At 50.8% G+C, this 14125-nt stretch overlaps 1 protein-coding gene across 1 annotated transcript; it reads right to left on the reverse strand.

Moving 5' to 3' along the window:
* On the reverse strand, positions 1–10908 carry sytl5 (synaptotagmin-like 5). Its single transcript, XM_084689343.1, has 17 exons — positions 10789–10908; positions 10239–10454; positions 9896–10011; positions 9524–9626; positions 8301–8459; positions 7767–7890; positions 7507–7636; positions 6251–6354; positions 5262–5357; positions 3161–3226; positions 2404–2582; positions 2096–2198; positions 1805–1966; positions 1508–1616; positions 1192–1327; positions 755–963; positions 1–399 (listed from the first exon to the last, which is right to left on the reverse strand). Exons 1-17 carry the CDS (start codon positions 10899–10901, stop codon positions 257–259), a joined length of 2268 nt encoding a protein of 755 aa, XP_084545469.1. The 5' UTR covers positions 10902–10908; the 3' UTR covers positions 1–256.
* Between the last annotated feature and the right edge of the window lie 3217 nt (positions 10909–14125).

Here is a 14125-nt window from a genome sequence, read left to right on the forward strand (position 1 = left end):
ACACTGCTTATGTGCTTACTCAGAATGTTATCTACATGTAATTCATGTCATAATACACAACAGTAGTTGTAGTAGTAGCAGTGCTTGGTCATAACTGGATGCAGAGGAGGGCAGACGGATGCTTGGATGCGCGTGTCAGTAAGGCATGACTGGCTGGTCCAAACAGGAAGTGGAAATGCAGGTCAGGGAGAGGGGTGTGGCCATCAGCTGTGTATTGCACGATAGTACTGTGGCCCTCTTGGTCCCGCCCCCTCTCTCATGTCTGGTACTTGCACATGCTGGGCCTCAGCATCAGGGTACACTCGTGTGGAACCTCGGGGTTGTCAATCATCTTTTGCCATAAACGCTGCTCCTCCCCGTAAGAGTCCATCCACTCCACCTCGTTCCCATAGCTGTGGCCTGGGGAGGGCAAGCACACACACACACACATACACACACACACATACACACATGCACAGAACTGAGTGTGAATAAAAGTATCGTATGTACATATAGAATATTACAGTAAGAGAGAAATAACTAAAGGAGAGTAGAGGAGAAGACAGGAGGGCAGAGGAGAGGAAAGGAGAGAAGGAGGGGGGAGGAGAGGAGAGAAGGAGGGGGGAGGAGAGGAGAGAAGGAGGGGGGAGGAGAGGAGAGAAGGAGGGGGAGGAGAAGAGAGAAGGAGGGGGAGGAGAGGAGAGGACAGAAGGAGGGGGGAGGAGAGAAGGAGACAGGAGGGGGGAGGAGGAGACCCTCCCACACACACACACACCTGTCCCTGCGCCCAGTCTGACCCCCCCCAGGAACACGTTGCTGGCCAGGGCCTCCTTATCCCACACTGTGAGTTCCAGGCACACGTTGTTCAGATCCCCCGGCTGCAGGCCACAGTAGGTGAACGTGTGGTTCCACTGGGGGTTGACGGTTCGACGCTCCACTGCTGTCTTGTGCTTGGTGGACTTGCTGTTGTCAGGCAGCAGGTAGCTGGGCAGGAGAGCACAGGGAGAGAAAACAATCAGACTGCCTTGCTCACTGGTTCTCAGTAATCATGAGTTCCTTTGACAGGTGCTTTTATCCAAAGAGAAATACACAGAGGATTCAAACCTCTTGACCTGCAAACCAATGCACTACCACTGAATTATACCCAGCTATACTCATTCTTACTGACAAAACCTTTCATTACAGGGGAGGGGAGGGGAGGGGAGGCCTCACCCTTTGACAAAGGGGTCGGAGGTGCCTCCAGACTTGACGGCCGTCAGGTTCTTGGCCTCCTTGATCAGCAGCTCCACCATCCCTCCTTTAGGCAGCTGGATGCTGGTCTTCTTCCCTTTGAGAAATCCCTTCTTCACTGGAGGGAGAAGAGAGGACAGAGTGAAGAAACGAACAAACGAAAGAGAGGAAAAGAACAGTTTGCTCCAAGAGTCCGGTGTACAGGCTGAGGGCAGTGCCTTTGTGTTGGTGTCGTGTGTGTGTGTTGGTGTGTGTTGGTGTGTGTTGGTGTGTAGTTGGTGTGTAGTTGAGGCTATACCTTGGACCTGGTCCAGGGGGAGTGTGAGGTTCTTTTCTGCAGGGATGTACTTCAGGACCACGGTCAGCTCTCCTTTGTACTGCAGCAAGGAGTCCATGGCACTGTCCAGCTGTACTCACACACAGCACACAAACGAACAAGGACCAAACAGCGGGCTGTTCATAGACGCAACAACACTTTTCACGTAAAGTATAATCCCTGTCATTAGGTGTGCTGAGAGTGAATACCCGTGTCTGTGTGTGTGTATCAGTGTGTGTGTGTGTGTGTGTGTATCAGTGTGTGTGTGTGTGTTCCTACCTTGGGCTGCAGGGCGTACCACTCCTCCAGCTGGGTGTCGAACTCCCAGGCGTCGAAGCTGAGCTCCACCTCCCCCAGGAAGCGGTTGTGGCCAAAGCGGTCGTGGTGCCACACGGACAGCTGCAGCGTCCTGGTCTCCAGCTGGGAGTGGCTGATCACGTACTGCACACACCAGCAGGGAGGGGAGCGGGGTGCTCAGTACACACACACACACACACACAGATACACACACATACACACCAAAACAGATACACTGACACACACACACACAAACCCACACACAAGCCTAACCTTGAGGTTTTCGTTGAAGACCGGGTTGGTGGTGTTGGTCTTGATGCTGGTCTTCCTCTTGCTCTGTCGAGATTTGTCTGGGAGGAGGTAAGCCTTGACATAGCTGCGACAGAAGGAGCAACCATTCAGCTTCTTTTTTTTTTAAGAAGGCCAACACCTGAGTTTAATGCCAGCACGTGTGTGTGTGTGTGTGTGTGTGTGTGTGTGAGCCAGTGTGGATTTCTGCAAAATGTGTGTTTCTGCAAAATGTGTGTTTCTTGAAAATGTGTGTTTCCATCAAATGTGTGTTTCAGTGTGTGTTCACTCACGCGTCTGTGCGTTGCTTCCTGTCGTCCCCCGTGGCGAGGTTGCGACACTCCTTCACGGTCACGTTGAGAGCCCCCGTCCTGTAGCTGTAGCTGATGTTCAACAGCATCTCACCACTCACCCGCGCGTTGCCATAGTCACCAGTCTCACTGTACATGCTCATCATACTGTTGAGACTGCTCTGTGGGGGAAAGGAGGAGGGGGGAGAGGGAGTGGGGGGAGGGGGGACAGAGGGAGGGAGGGAGAGGAGGGTGGAAGGCAGGGAGGGAGGGAGGCGAGGGGGAGGGGAATGAGGAGGGGTGGGAATGGTGGGAGAGGTGATGGACAGAGAAAAGGAGGTAGGGTGATGAGGGAGCAGGAGGAGGAAGAGGGGAGGGGGTGAGAGCGAGGAAGGTGAAAAGAGATGGGGTACATGTTACACCACTGGCTGTGGTCTATTTCCCATCCTAACCTCTGTCTGTCTCTGTTTTGCTATGGTGAGTCAGTGTGATGAACGACCAATTTAGCCCGTCATGGGCCCTGACAGGAACACATCAGCACATGTTGATGAAGATCGATTCAGCCATGACAGCGTAAGTGGCAAAAACACACTCAAACAGACACAGACAATGACACGCAAACACACACACACGCAAACACACACATGCAAACTCACACATGCACTCTCCACTTGGCATAAACAATACATATACTGATTATATAAGCATATAATATAAGCACATATATTAGCATGAACACACACACACACAGGTCACTTACAGTCTCTGCGTCTGAGTCGGGCACACCGAGGTAGCCCCACCTCCTTTCTGAGCCAGGAGTGGAGGACTGGAAAACCGCAGAAGAAGAACAGGCCCAGACAGACAAGTAGAGGAAAGAGGGATAGAGGAATCATAGCAGAAGAAATGAAAGTGAGTTACTCATTTGGAGGAGTGAAAGGGACAGAAACACACCAAGCAGAGCAGTGCCCCAAGTCCCCAAGTCCCCAGGTTCCCAGGTTCCCAGACCAGAGGCCTGACAGAAGCAGACCCAGACGTCCGAACTGCCAGCATTGCCATGGTGATTATCAGATGAGATCAGACTGATTCTAGCTCCTAAGAAATCGATGGTGATAAACGAGGACACCTCAGACATTCTGACATTCGGGTGGGTAAATAGCAGCTGTAGCCACTGGGAGATGAACACACACTGGGCCAGCTTCCTGGACACTGGGAGATGAACACACACTGGGCCAGCTTCCTGGACACTGGGAGATGAACACACACTGGGCCAGCTTCCTGGACACTGGGAGATGAACACACACTGGGCCAGCTTCCTGGACACTGGGATCACTACACTCCAACACTGAGATGTGGTTATTTCCCAATGTGGCAAATGCAAATACATCAAAACGATACCGAAATACTGTTCGAAATCCTGTTCTGATCCTAAAGCTTCTGCAGATTTATCTATACTATTTATATGTTGTTTTGGATAAAAGCGTCTGCTAAAGAACATGTAAAACGTCATGTAAAAGTATTGACATTCTTAAATCTTCTTCTGTCTAAGGAGCAGGCATGACTCCAGAAGACCTTCCTACTGTCTAGGTAATAGGATCAGGAAATGGACAGACTGTCTCTGTCTAGCCAGACTTATAGGACACCGTGTTCACACACTGAAATATGTGTGCCCATATGTGTGCCAAGGTTAGATAAAGATCTGATAGATAGGGAATGGGTGGTTATTGCAATTGCAGATCCGTATCTAGAATGTGAAGCACTAGACACGAATCAGTCATGGTGTGTGTGTGTGTGTGTGTGTGTGTGGCGGATCATCCCTACAGATATTGCATTATCCACATAGATCTAATCATGTGCTTCTCTGGCAGAGCAGTAAGGAGATAGCTGAGACCAGTGGAGCAGATAGGCTTTTGAACTTCTTGTGCTCTTTGAGGTGTTAGCCTCTCTCATAAGCCTCATCGCTCTTCTGCTCCAGGACATACTTCCAGGGAGCTAACATCTCTCTGTCCTTTCCAGACATCTACCACAATAACCTAACTAACATCTCTCTGTCCTTTCCAGACATCTACCACATAATAACGCTTTTATCCAAAGCGACTTCCAAGAGAGAGCTTTACAAAAGAGCATAGGTCACTGATCATAACATCTACCACATAACCTAACATATCTCTGTCCCTTCCAGACATCTACCAGTATTACCTAACATCTCTTGGTCTTTTCCAGACATCTACCAGTATGACCTAACATCTCTCTGTCCTCTTCAGCCATATATCATTGTTCTATCATACATGTCAGGTATCTGCACCAGCTAGCAGCAGTGCAACCCAACTTCTCTATATTCCCTCTGCCCATCAACTACAGTGTGTGTGTACTAGTGGAAGGGGTGTGTAAGCAAGAGAATATCTATGTCTGTCTGACATGCAGTAATAATACAGAGGCTGTCAAACAGCATGAACTATTGAGGCCGTGGAGGAGTCCTCTATATAAACCAGCTGTTTATGCCATTTCAGCACAGTCTAACATCAATCAATCAATCTGAGATGCTTTGGCGCCCCACTGACACAAACACACGTGTCGACACATCCTCGTGTGGAGTGAGTCATGGCTATGTTCAAGGTACTCTGTTAGCCATGTAAACAAAGTTGTCTGCCTCCGGGCATGAGGACAGCAGGCTAGCAGCTTACAAACACACACACACACACACGTACACACACAGAGAGGAGCCAGTTGGTTCAGTTCACACCGTTGTGTTTTAGTTTGGTTTAGATTTACTGTGTGTGTGTGTGTGATAGTGTTCTCTAGGAGGCTGTGTGTATAGGTGTGTCTGTCTGTGTGTTTGTCTCCAGCACCAGGCTGTGTGTTACCATAGACATGGCGTTGCTAAGGCGTCGGCTGGTGACCTTGCTGTGTGCTGACATCAGAGCATCAATGTCCTCGTCCCGTTCCTCGTCAGAATACTCCTGTAAACATCAAGCATTAGTTACCACATTAGCAAAATGACATGGCCAATGGGTGTAGACTTCTGTGTTGGATCCCTTATGAGAAAACATTCTGATGTAACTAATCTGGTGTCCTAACATACCTTTTCTATTGTCACCTGTCTGAACCAGGATTCCGATGAGTTTAGCTTGATCTTGTTTTCATAATGCTCCTATTGTAGCTGCTCTTCCTGGGGCTTTGTCAGCGGATCAGCTTTTAGCCAATGGGAGAGTGGCCCTCCTATCAATGGGATTGGTGATGGCTACTCTGACTCAGTCTTCAGCTACCAGCCCTTGCCCCTGCCCCTGGACTTGCCCCTTGCCCCTGCCCCTGGATTTGCCTCTTGCCCCTGCCCCTGGACTTGCCCCTTGCCCCTGCCCCTGGACTTGCCCCTTGCCCCTGCCCCTGGACTTGCCCCTGCCCCTGGACTTGCCCCTTGCCCCTGCCCCTGGACTTGCCCCTTGCCCTTGCCCCTGGACTTGCCCCTTGCCCCTGCCCCTGGACTTGCCCCTTGCCCTTGCCATGCGACACAAATGGATGCGAGTTTGCTGCATCATGAAAATAACTTCAAGTCAACAACAGAGTTCATCTGAGCAGAAACCTGAGTGTGGAATCACTGGAGCTAGTACAGTTCTCCGCGGTGTGTGTGTGTGTGTGTGTGGTGTGTGTGTGGGTTGTGTGTAGTTGTGTTTATTCTACAACAGCCATAAATCCAATGAGACAGGTTGAGACAGAGTGTGTTAATGTGATTATTCTCTCATCACACACAGAGTAATCTGTGTTGTGTAGGGATGAGTACCCTTGTGTATCTGTGTGTGCGTGTTTCCACGTGTGTGTGTGTGTGTGTGTGTGTGTGGAGTGTGTGTGAGCGGACCGTGTCGTTGAGCCCGGGGACAGAGCGACTTCTGAGACTGAAGGCGTCATCGTTCAACACTTCAGGAGCAGGAAGTGACAGGTCCACCTCAGAGCGACTACGATCTGACCGGAGAGACAGAGAGAGACAGTTAGATAGAGATGAAGACAGACAGAGAGAGACAGTTAGATAGAGATGAAGACGGACAGAGAGAGACAGGGTCAGAGAGAGAAATAGAGAATGTATGAAAGAAAGATGAAGAGATTGAGATGGAGCAAGAGAGAGGGATATGAGAATGAAAGATCTTGTTATCTGTGTCTATAAAAGAGCAGAGATGGAGTGTGTGTAGCCTGGGTTAGCCCAAGGAGACCCGACAGTGTGAGCAGTCCCCGACGTCCAATAATGAAGTACATGAACTAGACTGTACAGTGTGTGTGTGTGTGTGTGTGGGGGGGGGTGGTTGGGGAGGAACTAACTTTGTAGACCATCTGTGTCTGAAGAAAATCCACCGCTACAGAAGGGATTCCATCCCTAGAGGCCAACCCCTCCCCACACACACACGCACACACACACAGCATCGCTCTTACTCAATTCACTCTCCCTCGCTCCCCCCTCCCTCCCTCTCTTCTTCCTCTTTCAGATTTTCTTTGGCTCTGTGCCCCACCCCTACCCTCCCCTCCCTAACCCCCACTGCTGCCAGGTTCCATCACAGCACTGGTAACAACATTAATACACAATGTTATGAGCTGGAAACTCGAGATGGAACACCGTATGTTACTACAGCAACCAGATGTTGCTGCTGTTGATGGGAGATAGCTGGACTGTCACTGAGCAGAACGGGAGAGACAGGGATAGAGAGAGATAGAGAGAGAGAGAGAGAGAGAGAGAGAGAGAGAGAGAGAGAAACAGAGAGAGAGACAGAGTAACCGGTCCTGTTGTGAGTTAAAGGGAGTGATCCCTTCACAGTATGAGGCAGTTAGAGGTGTAAAGAGCTGTCTTTTACAACACATTTCACATCTATTTCACAGGCACGTTGTCCTGTGCAACAGAGCCCTGGCTGACATCAGCCAGAACCCATTTACACTGTCAGTTATTAGACAGCACCCCTCAGGCACCTGGTTCACTTCATCATCTCTCTGCTCCCCTGCCACACTCCAGTACCAAAACAACATGCACATACACACACACACACACACTGGTTTGGGACAATCCTGTCTCTCCCTGTCAGTGTTTGGCTCAAGCAAACCACCAAGGTGTGAGGGTTGTCATGGAGATACCTGAAGAGACGGACGCCCTGGATACGGCGATGGTCGGGGTGTCAGACTCAGTCCGCCGGTGGCCTGAGGACATCTTGTCAGAGACACTGTCGCTGGAGTGGAAACTGGCCACACTTTCTGCTCCATCAGGCTAAACACATACACACACACACACAGACAAACTGTGAGTTTGCAAGTATGTGTCCAGTATGCCATGTGTCACAGTTATGGGAACAAGCTTATGTGTGTGTGTGTGTGTGTGTGTCTGCGGGGTTGCTGACCCTGACCCTCCTGCTGCTGCTGCTGGGTGTAGGGGAGCGGTCTCTGTCCAGCGTCTGGGAGGAGGGACGTAGGTTGTTGGGCACGGTGGGCAACCCCGAGGGCTCCAGGGCCAAAGCACTGCCCCTGGGTTTAAATCAAACGCACTCTTTTATATTCTAAACTCTAGTATACATCGGTTTACTAATAATAGCACACCAACTACACAAAATCGTGTCACAAAAATCAAATTATGATATGGCGCAGGTATTGCCGATCAGGTTGCAGCAGAATCTGTTGAGATTGTAGCAGTGTGTGTTGAGGTTGTAGCAGTGTGTGTTGAGGTTTTAGCAGTGTGTGTTGAGGTTGTAGCAGTGTGTGTTGAGGTTGTAGCAGTGTTTGTTGAGGTTTTAGCAGTGTGTGTTGAGGTTTTAGCAGTGTGTGTTGAGGTTTTAGCAGTGTGTGTTGAGGTTGTAGCAGTGTGTAGCAGTGTGTGTTGAGGTTGTAGCAGTGTGTGTTTGGGAGGTGCGTTGCTTGCGCCTCGAGTGTTTCCTCACCTGTGTGAGCGCGGGGCGGAGCGAGGAACGGAGCGAGGGGCGGAGCGCGCGCTGCGTACGCTGTGTGTGTCTGTGTCCGGAGATGAACACACACTCCTGCTCTCTGCTCCGGTCTCTGGCTTCATGCTGGGCCGACTGCCTCTCTTACCCAGCCTCAGCCTGACACGCACACACACATACACCCACACACACACGTACACACACACACGTACACACACAATGTAGTGTGGAATTGTACAGTGAATGTTTATAATGCTTTACAAGGCCTGTTGAAACAGTGTGTCAATGGTCAGTGTGTGGGGTCAGTGTGTGGGGTCAGTGTGTGGGGTCAGTGTGAGGGGTCAGTGTGTGGGGTCAGTGTGTGGGGTCAGTGTGTGGGGTCAGTGTGTGGGGTCAGTGTGAGGGGTCAGTGTGTGGGGTCAGTGTGTGGGGTCAGTGTGTGGGGTCAGTGTGAGGGGTCAGTGTGAGGGGTCAGTGTGTGGGGTCAGTGTGTGGGGTCAGTGTGAGGGGTCAGTGTGTGGGGTCAGTGTGTGGGGTCAGTGTGAGGGGTCAGTGTGTGTGGTCAGTGTGAGGGGTCAGTGTGAGGGGTCAGTGTGTGGGGTCAGTGTGTGGGGTCAGTGTGTGTGGTCAGTGTGAGGGGTCAGTGTGAGGGGTCAGTGTGTGGGGTCAGTGTGTGGGGTCAGTGTGTGTGGTCAGTGTGAGGGGTCAGTGTGTGGGGTCAGTGTGTGGGGTCAGTGTGTGGGGTCAGTGTGAGGGGTCAGTGTGTGGGGTCAGTGTGTGGGGTCAGTGTGTGGGGTCAGTGTGTGGGGTCAGTGTGTGTGGTCAGTGTGAGGGGTCAGTGTGAGGGGTCAGTGTGTGGGGTCAGTGTGTGGGGTCAGTGTGTGTGGTCAGTGTGAGGGGTCAGTGTGTGGGGTCAGTGTGTGGGGTCAGTGTGTGGGGTCAGTGTGTGGGGTCAGTGTGTGTGGTCAGTGTGAGGGGTCAGTGTGAGGGGTCAGTGTGTGGGGTCAGTGTGTGGGGTCAGTGTGTGTGGTCAGTGTGAGGGGTCAGTGTGTGGGGTCAGTGTGTGGGGTCAGTGTGTGGGGTCAGTGTGTGGGGTCAGTGTGAGGGGTCAGTGTGTGTGGTCAGTGTGAGGGGTCAGTGTGTGGGGTCAGTGTGTGGGGTCAGTGTGTGGGGTCAGTGTGAGGGGTCAGTGTGTGGGGTCAGTGTGTGTGTGGATTCCTCACCCTTTTTTCTTGGTCCCGTCCGTTGTGCTTCCCATGGTGGCGATGTGTGACTTGGGCGTGTCCGAGCGCTCTGATTTGGGAGAATCTGTCTTTGCTGGGGAGGCTGGGGATGAAAACCGTCAGCAGTCACATGATCAGTTCAACAGGAACCACAACAAGCTGTCCTCCCACACTGAATAACCCAGATGATCATTCATGAGAATATCATTACCGGTAATTTGAATTTGTGGAAATCATTGAATGAATAAACAAACTCAAAACAACAGCAAGACAAGACATCTTCTGGAACAATGGTGGAGTTGTATGATATGGTGGTTTGTGGCTCTGATAAGTGTTTAAGATGCGGTTGTGGTTCCTGGTCGTGTTCCTCACCTGCAGGGCTGTTCATGATGGTGTTCTTGACCACGTCGCTGCTGAGCACAGTCCCCTGGTCGAACCTGCGGGAGCGCTCCTCCATAAACCACTCCCCCGTCACCACCTTCAGCTCCCTGCCAATCAGGGACAGCGCACCCATTAACCCCCTGACCCCTAAATGTGTCAGCATCCCCTGCCTGTGCCAGGTCTAATCACCCTAGAAAACACCTGCCGTCCTCTCAAAGGGAAGGAGACAGATGCAGAGTCATTAAACAACCAATCAGAAGCCATCTGGAGTTCATTAGCACACACACACACACACACACACGGGCGCTCTCTCCCACCACCCACCGCCACTTACGAGATCTTGGCGCAGACGGAGCACTTCCACTGGCGCCCCGTGGGCGAGGAGACCCGGCAGGTGTTGCAGACGCGCTGCTGGCACTCCTGGCACAGGTCCCCCCGGTCGAAGATCAGACCCAGGCTCTTCAGGCAGCGGGAGCACTGACGCTCCCCGACCTCCTGGGGGCGTCGCGAGCCCTTCCGCTTGATCTCCACCAGCTCGTTCTTCAGCTTCCTGCCCAGGTCAAGGAAGGAAAGAAAGAGAGAGAGAAAGAGAGAGAGAGAGAGAGAGAGAGAGAGAGAGAGAGAGAGAGAGAGAGAGAGAGAGAGAGGGAGAGACGAGAAAAAGAGAGAGACGTCGACAGGGAGAGACAGACAGCAAGAAAGAAAGAAAGAAAGAAAGAAAGAAAGAAAGAAAGAAAGAAAGAAAGAAAGAAAGAAAGAAAGAAAGAGAGGGAGTTCAATTCACTAACTAGTCAGGAGGAAGGTGTTTTCCGCACTTGGCCAGGTGACGAGTGGGGAGGATGCTGGATGTGGGACCAGTCAGGAGAGCAAGTCCTTCTACTTACCTAACCCTCTTCTCTTCTCTCTTCCTCAACTTGTCATCCTTCTGCAGCACGTTCAGGATCACCTGACGCTCATCCTCCAATAGGAAGGACAGATTCAGCTCTTCCCCCGCCATAGGTCCTTTCCTCTATAGCTAGCCAATCAGAGCAGCCAAGGCTAGTTCTGGGGGTGGGGTCACACTCAGGGTGTCATGAGCCAACTACATGACCTCTCAGATGTTCTGTTGGGGTTCTGGCAGGGTTCTCTTGTGGTTCTGTTGGGGTAGTCCTACGGTTCTGTGTACTTGATCTTCGAGCATGTGGGTTACTGTTCTATTAGTGTGAGAATTGTGGGACTGAGGAATGTTCTCAAGGTTCTTTACAGTTTTTCACAGGGTTACTTCAGAGAGATCCTGCACGAAAAAAAACACACAAACATTCACGCACACGAATAGGCAAGCGCACACACAAAAACACATGTCAATTGTTATTAAGTACAGAGAATGTGAAGACCTGGATTTACAGATCTGTCATTTGCTTTCCTGGTCTACTCGTGTGGTCTGTGTTAGACTTAAAATGGGCTCAAAGGTTAAAGTGCATACCACAGGGACTGAGGCCTTACTGCAATGGCCCTGCTTCGAATTTTGAACTTTGAATTGTGTCTTCCCCTCTCTCTCCACCTTTTAATTCCATGCCTACCTTGAACTGTTCTATGCAAAGCAGAAAAATGCCAACAATACATCTTCAATAAAAAATAATGTACTGAACAGCTGGTATCAGTGTGCAGGACCAGGGGTTAGGGATAATTGATGAGGATAAAACTGGATAACGATTCACTTATCACAAGTCAGGGAGTACCCAAGCAGCAGAACCAGCGGCCAATTACGACCACTTTCCCCGTCCAGCAGTGCGTAGTCTCATCTCACACATCAGACCCCACAGAAGTTAGAGAACGTTGAGACTTTATCAACTCAAACAGTAAGACTAATTACATTATGTAGATATGTACACACACACACACACACACACAGACACATATTCAAAGAGTCGCTCACACACGCACACACACGCACACCCACACAAACCCACACACCATGAATACTTTGTGTTAATTAGTGTGCACCTGTCCTCTCCAATGATAATGGGTCCTCTGGGTACCTGGCATTGACAGTGCAAATGTCACCTAGCCCCCAACAGAGGTGCACTATGGGAATGCTAACTGGCTCATTACTGAATGTCACTGTCAACAGGCAGAGGCTTAAAGACCTCAGTACACACACACACACACACACACACACACAAACTTGAACACAGACAAACACACAAATGCAATCTGGGGTGATTTGACTTTTCTCTGTCTGGAGAAGCCCTAACACCATATCATTAGCTGCGGATAATAGATTATGAGTTTTGAAGCCTGTCTTGTATCTGTAATGTGTCTGTGCTCAAGCTAAAAGGGAAAGATGATGTTCATACAATACAGCAATAATGACTAAATGTCGCCGCTGATTCTTTTTATTATTTACTTTCTTCTGAAGTGTCACAATGAGTCACGTATCAATTACAATTTAAGTTTTCCGTCGCCATTGTTTCTGCTTTTGCCTGACAGAGGAGATGGACTGGGAGAGGCTGAACCGACCATTACTAAGAAGGCGAGGTGGGTCACAGGAGAGGGAGGAGGGAGAGAGCAAAGGACAGTGATTAAGAGAGAAGATGAGGAAGCGATCAAAAGATAGACTGACTGGGAGGAGGGTGTGATTACAGGAAATGCAGGGGAGGAAGGAGCCGTTGTGTGGGGTGGAGTTTAATAAGGAATAGGAAGAGAAAGGAAGCGAGAAGAGAGAAACAGGAGGAGAGCAAGAAATAACGAGGAAAAAGAGGTAGCTCCGTTCACCGACGTCAGGACAAATCTACGACACATTTTCCCCAAATCTATTTAGCCTTGAGATCATCTAATTAATATAAACGTTGAACATTTTGGTCGGTGCTTCTTTAACTGTAGGAAAATGCTGTTATGAAATTAAATGCTGTAGGGAAGCATGTAAGCCAGACCTGAGACGGTAGCAGGACCTTCCCAGCAGTCAGGCCTGTCGACTGCAGGGTACATTCAGCACCACAGTCTCACGCATCAACACTCGTACCTGCCTGGATGTGATTTATTTATCTTCAAACGTCTGTGCTTTAATACAAAGCCTTTTAGTCCACGGGTGACTTCAATCCCCTGGGTTAAAACTAATTACACGATCGTGTCCTGCAGAGTGGCGCAGGATGTGTGTGTGTGTGTGTTGATTAGGTGGACGGGAGAAGAGAGGAGGGTGGAGGAGAGGAGGGTGGAGGAGCAGAGGATTGGGGAGAGGATAGGAGGGTATAGGAGAGGACGTCGACGGCAGAGGATGGAGAAAGGCGAAGGAGGGAGGACTCGAAGCAGGGGACAAAAAGAAAAGAGGGAGGGAAGCCGAGTTGCGGGGAAAGAAAAGATGAGAAGGAAAGTGAGGGAGGCAGCCGGAGGTCAGAGCCGCCGTCTGAGGCCACCTGACTGCGTTGGTGGCCCTAAACGGCATCGCGTCTGCCCTCCTCCACACCTCCTTCCATCCCTCCTCATTACAGTCTCTTATCTTCCCCTCCTTCCCTCCCTCCCTCCCTCCCTCCCTCTCTCCCTCCCTCCCTCCCTCCCTCCCTCCCTCCCTCCCTCCCTCCCTCCCTCCCTCCCTCCCTCCCTCCCTCCCTCCCTCCCTCCCTCCCTCCCTCCCTCCCTCCCTCCCTCCCTCCCTCCCTCCCTCCCTCCCTCCCTCCCTTCCCCTCCCTCCTCTTTTACATGAATTAGTGCTAATGAACAGATGAAGCCACCCTTCTTGGCATCAGTCACCGCTCAGGAGACTGAGGCATCGGTGATGAACATTCAAAGTAGCGTTGTTCCTTCCAGCTCTGAAGCTGATTACGGAGCGAGCCAGAGAGGCAACCGCCGGCTAATGACTGAAGACTGAACAGGTGTGCTCGGGGTTTGTTTGTCTTTTGTGTTAAAGTGCAAGACGCACTTTAAGATTTTCGATGTGTGCGTGTGTGTGACAGAGAGGGAGGGCGGGTGTTTGGGTGTGTGTGTCTTCCGCAGCCATGTCAGTGTCAGTCGGTGACTCAGGAGGAACTGAGGCAAAAATAATCCTCATTACGCGGCTGCTCACAGTTTACACTTCAGCATGCACACACTTTCTCACACACACACACACACACGCACACACACACACACACACACACACACACACACACACACACGCAGCATGACAAACATTCACCACACTCCTTGTGCCTCAGTACAGTACAGTACAGTAGGTGAGCGGTGAGACCTACTGTGAGGTCACATGAC

The sequence above is a fragment of the Hypomesus nipponensis genome, chromosome 23 (assembly GCF_054491055.1).
Source record: "Hypomesus nipponensis isolate SF chromosome 23, ASM5449105v1, whole genome shotgun sequence".
Lineage (NCBI taxonomy): Eukaryota > Metazoa > Chordata > Actinopteri > Osmeriformes > Osmeridae > Hypomesus > Hypomesus nipponensis.